Here is a 16,908-nt window from a genome sequence, read left to right on the forward strand (position 1 = left end):
AGCTTCTTAAAACAACTATTTGTGTACGATTAGAGGCCATTATATCAAATGACATTTTTGACATTTCGTTTATATTGACATTTCAATGAAACAATAAACGAAAATCCAGTCAGGGTGCCGAAAATCTATTTATTATTTTTGAGGTGTCGTAAGCCATAAAAGGTTAAGAATTACTTGCCTAAAGCAATGTTTTACACGTCGAACAGTTTTATCGTCATGTGACGAATTAAACATGGCAGTAGAATCCTTAACGCGACAAAACTTTCGTGTAAAAATGCTGACCTGTTTTCTCCTTAACGCTCGTTATATCGAGCGACAATTTAGCCACAAGTGAAAATAAGTTTGGTCGCGTCACCTTCTGTGCCCGAACTGTCTGAGCTGGTCTTTACTGGCACTTTTTTAGTGACACAAACAGATCTACACTGTTGGGCTCAGCAAAAATTTAAGGTCCTGCTACAACAATAAACTCTAGCTCTTTAGACGCTACTTGCTCATTTTTGATGGATTTTCACTACAACCGCCTTTCTACGTACAGTAGGCGCCCCAAAACGGTTTACTTACCAAATGATAAATCGAACAGTCAAACTTTATCTGTTTTTTATCCAAAATAAACGATTATCATCATCAAAATCTGAAATTTTCTGAATACAGTTATGCAGTCTGCGATCACTGAAGTATGTACTTGGCTTTTTTAAGTTACTTTAACGCCACAACGATATATTGCCATTTCTGGAAAGCAAAATACTGCGTCAAACTCAAACAATGCAACCGTTCTACGCAAGGTCAATCTATGTCTATTACACAACAATGAGCTGTGGGAATGCGGCGCAGCAAGGCAGCATAGCTAGCACTTAACTAAATCGCAACAACTAAAAACCTTGACTGCTACAATAACGATTCTCGGCCTGCAACTTTTGGTATCGGGAAAACAGTTTGCGAGCCAATAGTGGCACTCTAACGAGCAACGGGCGTCTGTAATAACAACGTATAGAGCTGCAAGGTGCGCGGGAAAGTAACAAATTCACATCCCTGCCCATATCTAATCCGTGATTGCCGCAAGGCCTGTAATGCGTGTTTTCATGTAAAGCCAGAAAATAGCCATAGTTTATTAGGTTTGGCTATTTTTTCCCAGAGCCAGTTTTAGTGCAAATTTTAGCAAACTGCTGAAGCGAATGTCGGCAGAAAAACGCAGTTGGATAAAGAATTTACTAAAACGGAAATATACAAAAACTGGCTAAAATAAGATTCTAAACCTGAGCATTGACAACGATATACGATATATGGGTTATTGACACTAAACATGCTAAAATCACTGGATTCAAAAAGCGCATAAAATACTTTGAAGTCTTGAACTGCCTGTTTAAACTGGCCTAATTCGGTGTTTAAACTGGCCTAAAGTTGAAACCGTAAAAGAACGCCACAAACTGAAACTTTATCTTCCGACATCCGTCGTATAATGTGTAGCAAAGCAGCAAAACAATTAGATATAGCTGATTCTGGAAAACGCAGTACGAGTAAACACATTTCCCTTTGTGACCTTATGTTTGACTGTAAGTCTTTATTTTATTTGAATACAGCTGATTAGACCCCACATAACACGTGCTTGGCAAACCACGGAACAGCCAATAGCAAACCAAGGGCACGAGCTCAAAACAAACGGACTAATTTATTCACCAGCTATTATTTCCTATACATTGCGACCAATGTTGTAATGACTTCGGTATATGACTTGACTTGAGTTACTGTAACTGCTATCAAACAATTTAACTTAACTCAAGTCATTTTCTCAAATGAATTGACTTTAAGCTTGAGTGCATTAAATAAATATCAGAAAAAATTGGAAATTTACGTCAAAATTATTAAACGTAAAAATCCTTTATTGTTTCCTTCTTACTGTTTGCTATGCGAAATATTGTTCAGAATGAAAATTGTTTACCACTTTTTTAATTTAACATTTTGGATGCTAATGGTGTGACTTGAGTTAAAAAAGACTTGATTTCGACTGAGGTCTTTAACAGACCAGGACTTGAGTCATTTCAAAAACACTTGCTAACAGCACTTATGCGACTCTTTCTCGTTCTTGTGAACTACAAACTGTTTAAACCAGTGGTATTTAGACTGGTATAGGCGAAGACCTTTCGTTAACTTTTCACGCTTAGAAATTCTGATATATGCGTATCATTCCAAGTGCACAACCACAACCGTAAATGCAGGCACCGGTAGAAGAAAATAACAGTAATCTGCTGTTGTCGCAATACGGTCTTGTTGACTTGTGATTTCTATGTTGCAGAAACACAAGGGCTAAACGAATATAAGCTGAGAATATTAATTCTAAGTCGCTTCAATTTTTGTTTCAAGTACATAGCCAGCACTATACCTTCTCTATTTTCATTCCCCTCCTACCTACCCTCACCCAAAACACAACCGTCACGCCTGTTTGGCAAATAGCAATTTCGCACAAGTGTTTTGTTTCGCTTTGCTCGTCGCGCATCCTGCACATTCGAAATGCACGTAAAAAGCAAGTTACAAATATTTGTTTCACGTTTACAGTTGAAGAATTTCACCAGTGGTTTGGTGCCGGCGTTTTGTGTTACGTCACACACAAAAGTTGCAAATTTTAAAGGTTTTGCCAAGCAAACGGTTCTCAGCAGTGGTGAAAGTAAGCCAAAATACTATTAACGTTGTTCCGGTAAAATAATTATCATTGTCGGTATGCCGTACCGGTGAAAATATGTCTTATTTACGAGGCCATATCTCGAAACTATGTTAGTTGGATATGTTAGTAGGCCCAATAACGGTTGCCTATTTCAGTCACATATTTGTGCACGACATCGAACGTTAAGCCCAGTTGTTTTTTAAGGTTGCATGCCTTATGAGATAACTTTGTGAAATCACCCCTAAATCTTTTCATGCGTGCGCTTGAAAAAATTTTCATCGTTTTGAAAGGAAAATTAATTTACTTGGAGAACCCAAGCTTTAGAAAGGTTAACCTTAGAACTGGGTATGCTAGTAATACAGAACTGGGTATGCTAGTAATACAGAACTGGGTATGCTAGTAATACAGAGCCTAAAAAAGAGACAGGGCTTTGGAAAATGCGCCCACTTACAAATTGCAACTAGGCCAACCGGACTTATACCTAGAACCACTGGATAAAACGCGACAAAACAAAAGTAAGAAGGTTGCTAAAAGTTTGGCACTTGTCTAATAAAGTTACCGACCTACACTTCGACTGTTCACAGTTTTGGTATCAATAAGATTAGAGTGACCTAAGTGTATTATTTATGGAAACTGAAGCTATTTGATCAGGGTTCTGCTTTCCGGCCTGGTCTAGAACTCTAGAATAATACCTCTTTTTATAGTAACGAAACGAGTTGTCAAAATTGCAAGAAATTTGTACATGTGAGAGAATAAAAATAGTAATAATACTTGATCTACCCTAGCCCAAGCGCTCACCCGCATCCTAACCACAATAATGTTAGTAATGTAAACCCCGGACGAAAGTGTGGCGCGTTCCCAGCACTCTATGCCTTTTGATCTGCAATCTGTCAATATCAATTTAAACCACCTTTATTTAACTCGTTAAACTTGGAACAATAAATTTCGAGTCCTACTCAAGTAAATCTGCTTACATTCTAAGCATATAAGTAACCGGCTTTTCGCTTTTAGGTCAAAGTACATAAAAAAACAGAATTTTCCCCGAAAAAGTACAGCGAAAAAGGGCGAAAATGAGGCGTAGTTGGACGCAAACAACTGTAGAAAACAAACGAGGGACAGCCTTTTTCTCTCTCTTCGCTTTCCCAATAAACAGGAAACAAGGGCGAGGGCTGATTACAAATCAAACGACAGAGACAATCCAGTACGCGAAACTTTGATTGGCGCATGTTGCGTGCATGCGTTGGCCGAAGCGCGCATACTGATGGCCGAACTCGTTTGATTGACTGCCCTTTTTGACAGGCACACTATTTCGTCTTCTTATACGTACGCAACAAAGCTGGCTTGGTTTAGCATTAATGGTCTGTTAATTGTTGTCGCACAAACGGGAATAATCTAGTTTAATTAAATTTTGTTTATCTGAAAATATGTTGGAATAGGCCGGATAATGATGTGCAACCCAAAACACAAAATTGGCTTTATAAACTAACACAATGGTTCTCAACTTTTTAAGCCTATACGGACTAATTTCCTATTATCACAAGCGTTCACGGACTTGTAGTAAGATTGATTAGTTGTTTTGACACTATAAAAGTGGAATTTAAAGCGATTTCTTTATGGAAACAGTTGGAAATTCATTTTAGCTTCAAATGAATAAATCCCTGGTTTGTTCTTTACACAAATATAGTCATTGAACAAAACAAAATAGAAAGTTGAAGTGCTCGCGAACTAATCTAAAACCTTTCACGGACTCACATGAGTCCGCAGACTCTGTTTAAGAAACACTGACCTAACACCTAAGTTTTATTATAAATTACTGAGGTTTAAATCAAAACGCTTGAAGGTCAATACTTTTTACTACAACGGTGCCGAGGTTTAATTTTTTTGGCTATGTTTCTAAGCTACTTTTTTATTAATTTCCCTAGCTTCAATATCACTAAAAGGTACTAATTCGTAACTGTTATTTTATTATGAACTAATACCAAACAACAGCGATACCCAATTCAGACCTTCAAACTCTATGTATGAATATATCCCTGAAAACAATATTCAAGATATATTTGATGGAGTAAAACTACTGTATGCGCTGAATGTCATAAATAGTATTCTATTAAACACTGAGCATTTATTTTGGCACACACAGCGAAAAAAAGGTTTGTGGTCTGCAGTTAGCTGTAAATCATCCGACAAAGTATAGAAAACAGCAGCACATATTATTACGACAGGGCCTATTTAGATATACAATCATATGTATGACGCATAGGTTAACTTTGCAAACAATGGACGCCCGAAATAAGGCGGAAAAGTACAAATATTGACAATACACTGTCATTCGATTAAACACCAAAATTAAACACCTGAAAGGGGCGAAATGTCAGCACGTTTAAAATTAAACATGTTTAAATTTCAGGTGTTTAGACGTTTTGCCGTTTATTTGGTCAGGTGTTTAGGGCTAGTATGCAGTGTTTCCAAATCAATTCCACAAAAATTTCATTGGGTAAACCATTTTATTGCGCGAAAAAGGTGAAAAACAACACAAAAAGCTCAACACAGTGAAAGTTTCAAAAAATGTAAAACTTGGAAAAGAAAACTATACACTAAAAATTGAAGTGCTTATATTAAAAAGGAAAAGAAGTAGGAAAACGCAAAACTTACATAATACACAAAATAACATGTTGGAAATGGATACAATGAAAGTGTTAATGCAAACAAAAATATATATGCAACAAAAAATCAAAAAGTAAATAAAAACAACAAAAAAGATATATATTTTTTAATATTTATAATTTCTATACTTGGCAAATTTTCACGGTGGGGTCTTTAGTGGGTTGTTTAAAATCATATTGAGTTATACAATGAAGGTGTTTATGCAAACAAAATTGCGTATGTGATAAAAGTAAAAAAACAGATAAAGAATATATTTTACAAAGTTGAACCCTTTTTTATAAAATTTATAATTGCTATGCTTGGCAAATTTTCAAGGTGGGGCCTTAAGTAGGTGGTTTAAAAATATATAAACACAGAGCAACTTAAAGTTAATTGATAACTTAAATCCTGTGCATATTAACGAGCTTGAATATCAATGAAATATAACTTAACAATTTGTTCAAAAATGTTGTTCTTCCGCTAAGTCTAATTTAACAGCCATTCCATCCATTAATATACAAATGCAGAAATGCTGCTGTGATGTAAGGTTTGCCCAATAAAGGCCTTAAAGAGCTTTTCTTGACGAGTTGAGCATGGCTGCCTAGAAAATAAAATTTAGATCAATATAATATACTGCAAATCTGCAATAATTAAATTATACACTGTCACTGAACAACTTTTTTTTTATTTGCCTAACATAGTAAAATTTTCAAGTTACCATCCAGAACCACTACATGTAATGTCACAAAAACATGTTTTAGTCTGTCACTAATCACCACAAAACATATTATTAAGACATGTACTAATTTGTAGCATTAGGAAATGTATAATAATTATTTATGTTACACTGTAACTCAAGGGCGGGCAACTTCTCCGGTTTGCGGGTCAGATATGGAAAAATGAAGTACTTGGCGGGCCGGATTAAGTACTGCTAAATCTTGCATGTTTTGTCGCATAATGGCGGCTAATGTTGTACTCTTTAAACACGGCCACACTTTCATTGCACATTAATTGCTTCCCGAAGAATAAACTAAGTGCAGAACTTAGTAAATGAAAATCAGTTTGTTTGGATTTTGAAGTTATAAGATAACAATATTTCGCTACTAAAATCATCATAAGTATAATGATTTTAGTTGCGAAATGTGGATCATTTAAGGCCGGAAACTGTCTACGGGCCACTTAAAATCCCGTATGTTGCTCCCGCCCCTGCTGTAACTGAATGACCGTGCAATGATTGCGAAACAAGTTCATTTTTATTGTAATTGATATCTTCATAACCGACTAAAATTTAAAAAAAGTTCACCCTACTTTGAAAACAAATTAAATCATTATTTCACACAAAAAGTTAATATGTGTGCCAGATTATTGTATTGGCCATTATGTGCTATTGAAATTTGTGCTTAAACTAGTAATACACAATCTAACCCCCAAAAGTTGCCCATTACTGGGACATTCAGACCAGACACTATACACAACACACATAAATTAAATGTATTTTCCACAAATTTAAAAAAAATTGAGTTTGTTTACCTTGTGATCCATATTCTTTTGTTGATTTCCACTTGCACTTTGTCACAGACTTTTATTTTCCCATCTTGCACTTTGCAGTTAAAATTGCTGGAAATAAATAAAATTATGTAAACTATATAATTTATTAAAGGGCCAGTAGCATTCCAAAAGACTACAGATTAAATTTTACTGCTGGAACAATATCTAACATATTTTTTTACATATTCTATGATGAAAGGTTCTAAGCAAAAACTTATATATTAGCCAATTGCGAAAGGCAATAGTTTTCCTCGCTGGCCGCTACATATGAAAGAAAAGCCAAATGCGAATAAATTATTTTCATGTAAAACATGTAAGTAAAATGAAATTACATTTTAACCTTAGTGATCGTCCGTGAAGTTGTTTTTGAAGTCGAAAAGAGCAATTTGTTTGCTGTCATTGATTTCCCTGAAACAAAGCAGTGTAATTAAGTATCTTTAATAATAATAAATTGTTAAAAGCATACTTGATTGTTTAACAGAAAAATTAAATTTCTATTTAAAAGCATACAAACCTTAAATGTTTCATCTAAGTTAATCCTTTAATGTGTACAAAGTGTAAAGCCACGAATCATCATGAAATAGTATTTTACAACTTTCATTGCTTTTGGATATATGAATGAAATACCTATAATTCTGAAACAAAAACCCCAATTCAGTCACTTCATTTTCCAAGACAAGGCTTTTGTAACATACATTTCAGATTCTCAACCTGACAGTCTTGCACAGCTAATAAAACATTATTACTACACATTTATCAAAAGTATATTAAAGTATATATGTCACCAGTATACACATTAGTATTTGTTTAACATAAATGTTAGTAACTCGAAAGCCAAATATACGCAAAACCGGCTTTAACAGTAATGTATAACTTGTAAAAGTTCTAAGTATTTTCTCTGTTTGAGGTTTCAATATCCCGCGTTCGTCACAGGCCAGTGCGTTATTCAGCGGACCGAATCAATTTCAAATTAACTATGACTTTATTTATTGAATGAAATTTATATGTACACATAAAATTGTATTAAAACAAAACATAATTACTATAGTTAGTTAAAATATATCGTAAATCAAACACTTAATAAAGAATACTTACTGTTCGTCATATGTCAAACCAGATCTTGAAAAATATATAAGCTTCATTGCGATACAGCTTTCCCTAGAATAAATCCGTGCCGTAGATTGTTTTCATCGCGCGTTTTTTTATTGCTGGCGCAATTTAAGTAGGTCATGGCGGCACAAGACCGCACAGCCTCGCTTTGTACTTTGGTACAAAGCTATAGGCAAGCTACATTAATGAAATCAAATATTGGATTAAATGACACGTTGAGCACACTAACCCGTATATTATTATTTCCACATTTACAAAAATAAAATAATGCCAAATAGGCCGAACAGATGTTAAGTTAGGAAACCATGTCTTAAGTCAGTTTGTTTATTGTGATCTGTCACGGCCATATATGCTAACTTGTTAAATATTTGACGAAATCGATAGACGCAATCGCACATAAAACAACCGTTCAGTGCTTTAAAATAACAATACCTCTCTCAACAACATATCATCACATCAACATAAATGGCTTAAGCTATTGCTTTGCAAGAATGCATCGAATTAAACACGTCTAACAATCAACGTGTTGAAATATCAAGTGTTTAATCGTCAACATGTTTAAAATCGTTAATTGTGCTTAAAATATCCCAATATTCGTTGTTAAACACGTCAAAATATCAGGTGTTTAGCATAAAATCGTTCAGATGTTTAGAATTTAAACATCAAAATTCAAATTAAACACAAAGGTGTTTAAATTAGGTGTTTAAGTGTTTAGAATTTAAACGTGCTTAGACCGTTTTGGTGTTTAAATTTAAACACCGTTCTGACAGTGTAGGCGTTTGCGAAACATGCGCCCCTTAAACAGACACGATAGCAGCTTCTACTAAAGGCGGGTGTCAAATGTTAAATTGAGAAAAGTTGTTAAGCAACTCGTAATCATGTGGCCATAATAAATGTTGCCATATCCGATTTTTAAACTTTCTTACTTAATATTGTGAACGATAGCGCTTTTCACACAGAACCGACTACGCTCACTATATGTAAGCTAACAACATTATTCCATTACTTGATTACAAGGCTGCGGAGTCAGTTATAAACAACTCGAGTCCGACTCCGGCTAAATATGCCGAATTCGTCGCGTCCCGAGTCTGACTCCAACTCTACAGCCTGTATTTAACCCATTTACGTATTTAAAACAAGGTGGCTATCCAGCAATCCACTCATAGGCGTTTCTTTATACAGTTCATCCCACACCATACTTTGTTGGCAAATATTCCACCACATGCTATTCTCAAACTTACTATTTGCAGTTTTAGCCCGTATTAGTTTTGGAAATTGGTACTGGGCATGCGCACGTCGGACTCGGGACTTGGATATTTTACGCAGTCTTATACTCGAGTCCCGAGTCCGACTCCAACTCCGCAGCCCTACCAAGGATGCTCATTTGGCGGACCAACATTCCTAAACCTACAAAATGATCCGTGCCTTAATATATTTTCAATGTACTGAAAAGCGATTACAAACTTTGGTTTATAATATAGAGAGTTTTCCAGGACCTTGCAAAGAAACAAGAAAAACATTTTTCCCACTAGCTGACTTAAAGTACAATATACAAAACTTACGTTCTAAACTTTTAAGGCAAGAAAATAGAAAAATAACTGGAACATTTTTGTATCTGGGCCTTAGCTAAAACTAGGCCTTTTGCTAAAATCTCTGGTTTGTATCATTCAGGACGCTTTTAAGCTGCATATTACGCAAAGTAGAAATAGCTGCGAGCCAGAGTTAGACATAACGTGAATAGCAGTACTACACTTTCGATTGACAATACTAAAACAATATAATTAGTCACATTCGTATTAAGGGTGTTACTAATGATCTATGATTCACACCGTCAATTGTATCAGGCGACAGTCAAAAAGCGCCATAAATCAGAGGCAAAATACCGATGGACAGCCTCGCGCAAAACTGACGGTGTTGTTCTGTCGCCTGTCACGCACTGATGCGACAAAACAACGGTCGCGAACCCTGAAACGACGCAAAATAACTGACGTTTCCGTACCGCGACAAGCTAAACGCCTTTACCTCAGCACATTTCGCTTCTTGTCTGCGTATATTTGGTTTTCGACCAGAGTTGGACAACCAGATAAATTTTAGCTCATTTTAAATTAGATTTGAATTAAAATCGGAGGATTCGAGTTTTTTCTAAATTAGATTAGAATTAGATCATTTCAATTTTCTTAAATTAAATAAGAATTAGCCTATGCTTTTCAGAATGTACCAATCAACTACAAATCGTTCCGAACAAAAAGTTTTAATTTAAATTCTTTGTTTCGGCTGAGATACTGAAAATACCGGACAAAGTAGAATTTTTGGTAAAATCGGAAGTATAGCTTAGAACTAGAATTAGAGCCTACAAGCAATTCACCAATTAGATTAGAATCGGAATTAGCCGCATTTTGCTTTAATTCATTGAATTAATAAACTAGAATTATCTAGTTGTCCAAGTCTACCTTTAAACGACCGATTGAACAGGCGTATACGACATACGTGGCTTCTCCGCTATGCTACTTAAGGCGTTTTCCAACAAACACCGAAAGGGTTACGCAAACAGAGAAAAGCGCTCGTCTTCGAATTCGCGGCGTCACGGCTTAAAAGTGCGGCCCGCTGAAAAACCGCAGCACGAACCAGTTGTGGAGAACGACTGAGAAAAAAAAAGTGTGGTTGACTGTTTTTGACGCACGCTCTGGAAAATGTTGTTTTACACTTTAGGTTCATAATATTAAACAAGGGATGTGTCCAACCCGGTAGTAATATATTCTGTTTAATTAAGCAGATTCAAACAATTGTGGAAATTATGGCGAACTTTAAACAGAACAATATACTGGATTGACAGTTTCGCTTCTGCTTAGAACAGTAAGGGCTAAATTAAAAAAGGGGGTCAATTTAGGTTTTGTTGAGATTTAAATTGGCGAAAAAATGTTGATAAATAGAAGAAAAGTTTAGGTCCTTGTTTTCAATTGGGTGGTCCAAGGCTGCCAGCATCGCGGATCACAAATTCATTTGCGTATTCTTCGCGGGTCGCACACAGAAGGCTATACGAGAGCTGTTAAAAGCATTAGGCCTACCGAATTTTTTTAGTAGTTTTGCCTTATTTTTTTACCCATAACCGAAATAATTTAACAATTGCTGAATTTAGTGAACTCAAACTATAGTTGATAGCTTGCGGTCCTGTTCAAAGACACGTTTGGGCCACGGTACACATTTTGCTGACCACTTAGGGTCCCAAAGAACTGTTTGAATGCCTACAGTTATTACCAAAAAATCTTTACCACCCTATAATGCACTTTTTGACTTTTTTGAACGTTCAAAATGTGATACGCTAACGAGTGATTCTACTTTTGTCTTATCATGTTATCATGTTGTATATAGTCTTTAATAATACTAGGTTACCTTTGAGTTGAATAAGAGAAACGTTGTCACTTAAATGACTGTTTACAAAATGATCACACAACAGTAGTTGCATTTGCGTAAGTACTGTAGATAGGTATCTCTGTCGGGTCTAGAAATCTGTACGCTAAAACCTAATACACAAAATCAAATGCGTTGCAACTTTCGAAAGTCAAACATAACTCAATATAACTGGTACTTGAGTATATAACTGATATAAAACTGTTGTATCTTGCACTGCAAAACAGGCTGCCTCTACTTACAATTTTAGCTGTTTGTGTACGACTAATAAACATTGTACGTTAATGCAGTTCTACGAAGCAGTGTACCTTTGGTAATCCTGCCCTTAAGCTCTGGTCTTCACCTTTTTCACGCCTAAATTGCGACCAAAGAGCTTCGGTACTGTGACAATCTATACATCAAGGCCTGATTCGGCACGTGCCTCCATTGTGTTTAAACTTTGACTCATTTGACCTCTATCATAGCAAGGCATTTTTGCAGAGATTTTTGTGTATTACTGAATTGATATCCTTTGTTTCCTGTTTTCAATTTCAAACTCCAGAGGCCTGTAAAAACACAGTTAAGGTCGGGAGCGGACTTTAAAAACTTTGGTTTGTGTAGGTTTTAGTGTAGCCTTTTTCGGTATATATTGAAAATGGTTATCTTAGGACTTATAGGTGTTTATTTTTTTAACACCAACAAAGTAGATTCATCGAAAAATGAGCAAAATGTGCTCTCCTCTACACCACAAAAAATCATGTAAATTGACATCATGTCAATGTAAAGAAGTTTCGAAACGTTCTTGTATCATCATTATGATAAATGTGACTAAAATCTATTCAAACCTCACTTATAAAAAACGAAACGAAATTCTTATTATTCAAAGTTAAAAAATACATGTCCCATGTTTTCATTTCTGCTAAAAATATATAGTTGCGCATCGCCGCTGTGAAGTGTGTGTCGTAATTTGTACCAACAAACAACAAAGTGGCTTGCTGTGGTATAACTTTTTCCTATCAAATAGCACTGTATGTGGATGGAGGAAAGCCACAATGCCTGGTGATTACCAGGTTGCACATCGCGTCGAAGATCATATCTGCTACAGCCCTTTGCATGAGGTGGTCTTTTGTAGATAAAATCGTTATTTGCCAAAATCACCGGCTTTAAATCCAACCGTCGAACCATGTTTGTGATTGTGGTGAAGACATTCCTGCGTGGAACTGGAAAATTCCTCTTGGGCATTTTACTAGGTACCCTAATGAGTTTAACAACAAAAGTAGAACTATGTGGACAAGACAAACCAATAGATGCCAACCAGACTAGGCAGTTTCTGCCGAAGTTTTATTATAAAACTGCGTTGTTGTAAATATGTCATTTTGAACTACTTTAGTATAGGAATAGGCCTACCAGTCAAGTTATTTGCAAAATAACTTAAGTCTAAGTCAGTTCGTTGCAAATATAAAGTTATTAAAGCAAGTGAACTTCAAGTTAAATTATGGACATAACATAAAAAAAATTCCTAACTATTAGGCTAGCATTAAGTTTAAAAGTAGATAAGTCATTTTTAAAAAAACAGTATTTGAAAACACTTTAACCAACTTGTTTAAAAGACTTAATTGGGTCAAGTCAAGTGATTTCAGTCGAACGTCTTCAGTCAAATCAAGTCATTACAACACTGTAAAACTGCATAGTTTTATAAAAAAAAAATTAATAGGCTAAGTAGCGATTGTTCGGCAAATTTGTTTAGCCGCGCAATACAATGCTGGTTCGGTCACAGAGGAAAGCCTAAAGCTTGTCACGTTTTCTGTGTTAATTATACGAACAGAGACAAAGCCAATTAGCGTGCATTTGTGGCACGCTGATTGCCTCGAAGTTGACTTTATTGTTTCAATATTCCGGCTTTTGGCGGTTCGACCAGCACATTATCAAAAAGTTTTTATAAAGCTTCATAAAGTTTCAGCTCGAATAGGCTACAGTTGAATCTTTCCCATGGTGTTTGTTTCTTGTCTTATTTACAAAACGGACTATTAAGCAGTAGCTAAAAATGGCCATAACAGCAGGACACACCGAGCAATCTAGGTACGGTTCTCAAAATGTGTCAACGAACTCAAGTTTATTCAATTCTGGTGTATATAGTATTGAATAATTTTGATACAAGAACTTAATTTGCCTGACCAGGATGTTTTGCCACGTCTTTCGAACAGGATGTATAGAACACTATAATCCCTTTACAAACTAGGGAGGGGTACCGACCGATAGTTATTTTACGCTATAAGAATAGCTTTTAGCCTGCCAATCCGCTATATTCTGAAAAGCACTTTTTAAATAAATTTGGTTCCAAATGGTCCAAAACAAACCGAAAATAAAAGAGTCGCGAAACTGCCACTTGGCATGGCTCCGATATAATTGAACATTCACTACACAAAATCATAGTTGCAGATAGGGATGACCGATACTTGCCATTTTAATCCAATACCCGATATTGCACACCAAAAGTATCGTGAACCGAGACCAATAAGGTCACTAGTAACATCAAACAAACTAAATAGATTAAATTAAAACGTTTAAAAAAAATTTTTCTTAGGTATTAGGCCAAAATTGGCTTTAGCGCAGGGGTTCTTAAACTTTTTTTACCGCGGACCCCTAAAATTTTTTGGGGGCCTTACGTGGACCACGGTAGGGAAAAAAATTCAAAAATGACGTCATAAATTGACGTCACAATACAAATAAACTTAATAAATCTGCTGATTTCGGTCCAAAAATGTGAAAGTGAAATGGTGTCTAAATACATATAGTGCAAATCTGTTTTATTCTGTTTTCTTTGAAAAAATGGAAACTTCTTAAATATACACCAATATTTCAATTAGGCCTTCATGAACCCCCTAAAACTAGTTCACGTACCCCCAAGGGGTCCATGGACCCCAGTTTAAGAACCCCTGCTTTAGCATGAAGACGTTTAATTACTATCAGTTGTTAAACTACTATTTATTAATGAATTTACCTAAAGTTAGAAATTGTTGCATTGGGTGGAAAATAAAGGTTAAAATACCACCCTAGTATCGAACTAGTACCGATACTAACATTTGGCGGTATCGGCTACGATCCAATATTATCTGACATCCCTAGTTGGGGATTATTTTAACGTAGTTGATACAATTAACAAGTGCTAACATCATTTGCAATAGATTAGTTCTATCGACCTGGTAACTGTAAGTTTCCTCCCCTTCGGTTAAAATGAATAAGACTGTTATAGCGACATGATTTATTCGAAGTGAAAACTTATAGCGACATGATTTATTTAAAGTAAAATAGTAACCTTAACGAACAGATGCTTAATTGCATATATACTTGAAAAGTTTGCTTAGGTGTTATATTCTGTACTAAAAAGAGGAATTAAGCAAGTACCCTAAATTGGAAACAAATTCGACAAAACATGAACTTGTTTATAGTTATACCAAACATAAAGTAAAGGGGTTTAGACAAAATAATTTGAGATAAAATAATATGCGGTTTAAAAAAAATACCTCAAACACTATATTTGTGAAACAGCAGGCATACAAACACTGGCTGAACAATAATTACACATTAAACAGAACACATTACCTTATTATTTTAACAAGTTAGCAATGTTTTTAAACAGTCAAATAAAAAAGACTGGAAATAACCAAACTTGGCCAGTGTTAAAATAAACAAATTTCCATAGTTTTCTTTGGAACGAAGTGCAAGCGAAACTACAGACAGGAGAGACAATAGTCACTTAACAATATATATATATATATATATGCTATGGTAAAAATAAACAGGCAAACATGCGAAGTTGATATGAGTGGTTGTTTTGGATTTACATGTACTCAATGGTATCAGCATGAGTCTTTCCTTCCACTGCACTTGTCAGTGACAATTTGCAGCCAGCATGCGGTAGAGTTTGGTAGACCCTAATGTGCACATATTCGTTCTCACCAACTTTTACCTGTGTTAGAACAAATATTTAGCAAAACGAGTTGAAATAGGGTTGTATGGAATTAAAGTATTGTTGTTATCATATAATTTTTCAATAACTTAAGTCCCAATCAAGTCATTTGTAAAATAACAAAGTCATTTTTTTTAAATAAATACCAAGTCCAGTCCCAGCCTAAGTCATCAGTTGCCCAAGTCAAGTCGTAATTAGGGCAAGTCAACTTCAAGTCAAGTCATTGACTATAGAAATGTGTTCAGCAAATATATAAGGTTGTTTAAACAAAAAATAGCGGAAGAACAGTATTTAAATTTATAAACTGTCGGCCAAGGGTTTTTCTTGTAACAGAAAAATATATTTATTTAGTAAACCTTGTTAAAGTTTTGTAGTTTGAAAAAGGACAACAGTGGGAAACACTGTATATAAATATGCTAGTCAGCAAATCAATACAAAAAGTCCCATAATAATATACCTTAATAAAATAATTGGTGCCAGCCACAAGTTGTGACCTATATGAAATCGGTTTGAATTCAGAGAATTCAGCTGTTTTGCCCAGCTTTTTTACAACGTCTTTTTCCATCTACAAACCAATAAAACAAATATTTATAAAGTAGCCATGCTTTTGAATTGAGCTATCACACTACAAAAAAGTTTAAATCGTTTTAAATTAGCATATGTATATATATACAACAAATTCAATAGTTCAAAGCCTAAAAATATTGCTTACAGGTAAATGTGATTTATGGATTGGAAAATAAGATGTCCTGCATTTTGATGGGGAACAAAAACACATTTGTCAATGGATTAGATTAGTTTGGCGCAGGTCTAGAAACCAACCACTTTTTGTTTAATACTTGACCCACTCGAAACTCGCAGTCTAACCCAAACAATGTTGGCAATATAAACCCCTGATCAATGAAAAAGTGGTAGGATTCTAGACTAGCACCACGGCGCTCGTCTAGAATCCTACCACAACGAACATTATTTTGGTTAGGGTGCCGGTTAGCGTTTGGGTTTGGGTGAGTCCAGTAATAGTGTTAAACAATATTACTTGACCTACCCACACCCAAACACTAACCGACACCCTAACCCACATATTATGCATTGCTTAATAATCATTTCAACGTTGTGGTAGGATTCTAGACCAGCGCCGTTATTTTGGTATATATCAAGCCTAATAGCACACAAGTCTGCAAGTTACCAACGCCCTAACCCTAAATTCTATCGTGTTTAGAAAACCTTTTAAACAGCGAACCCTTTTCAATATACGTTGATAATAGGTAAATTTGTAATTTTTAGAGATATTAACGGAAAGGTTGCTGACCTCCTTGGTTATTTTTATAATGTTGTCGTCCACAGGTTTGGGACTTCCAAGACCTCCGGTAGCCATCATAGTCGTTTTTGTTGTTGTTACTTGCTTCCAAATTGAAAGAAAAACTGATCGTTTTTGCATGAAAATTGTGTGTTTGTGTTGACGAAACGCAGCCAGCCGATTAAACCGGAAATCCCCGTGAAAAACGCTTGGAAAAGCTGTTATAGTTTAATGTGAAAACTACCTATATAAAATATAACTGCGGTAAAAAAATTGAAAATTTTTGTATGTAGGCTA

The 16,908-nt window shown here is 35.4% G+C and overlaps 1 protein-coding gene and 1 long non-coding RNA gene across 3 annotated transcripts; both read right to left on the reverse strand.

The window, feature by feature from the left end:
• Window positions 1–5,843: 5,843 nt before the first annotated feature.
• On the reverse strand, window positions 5,844–7,484 carry LOC146131978 (uncharacterized). Of its 2 annotated transcripts, none has more exons than XR_014501687.1 (4): window positions 7,362–7,484; window positions 7,188–7,255; window positions 6,830–6,916; window positions 5,844–5,900 (listed from the first exon to the last, which is right to left on the reverse strand). It is a non-coding gene; the product is annotated as an uncharacterized LOC146131978 (long non-coding RNA). The 2 variants fall into 2 exon arrangements; XR_014501688.1 differs by having other exon boundaries at window positions 7,180–7,255.
• A 7,113-nt stretch (window positions 7,485–14,597) lies between these two features.
• Window positions 14,598–16,785, reverse strand: LOC146131979 (leukocyte cysteine proteinase inhibitor 1-like). The gene is made up of 3 exons (XM_083397404.1): window positions 16,624–16,785; window positions 15,772–15,879; window positions 14,598–15,314 (listed from the first exon to the last, which is right to left on the reverse strand). The coding sequence occupies exons 1-3, from the start codon at window positions 16,750–16,752 to the stop codon at window positions 15,186–15,188; spliced, it is 366 nt and encodes a 121-aa protein (XP_083253530.1). The 5' UTR covers window positions 16,753–16,785; the 3' UTR covers window positions 14,598–15,185.
• Between the last annotated feature and the right edge of the window lie 123 nt (window positions 16,786–16,908).

This window comes from Ascidiella aspersa, chromosome 9, assembly GCF_963924565.1.
Source record: "Ascidiella aspersa chromosome 9, kaAscAspe10.2, whole genome shotgun sequence".
NCBI lineage: Eukaryota > Metazoa > Chordata > Ascidiacea > Phlebobranchia > Ascidiidae > Ascidiella > Ascidiella aspersa.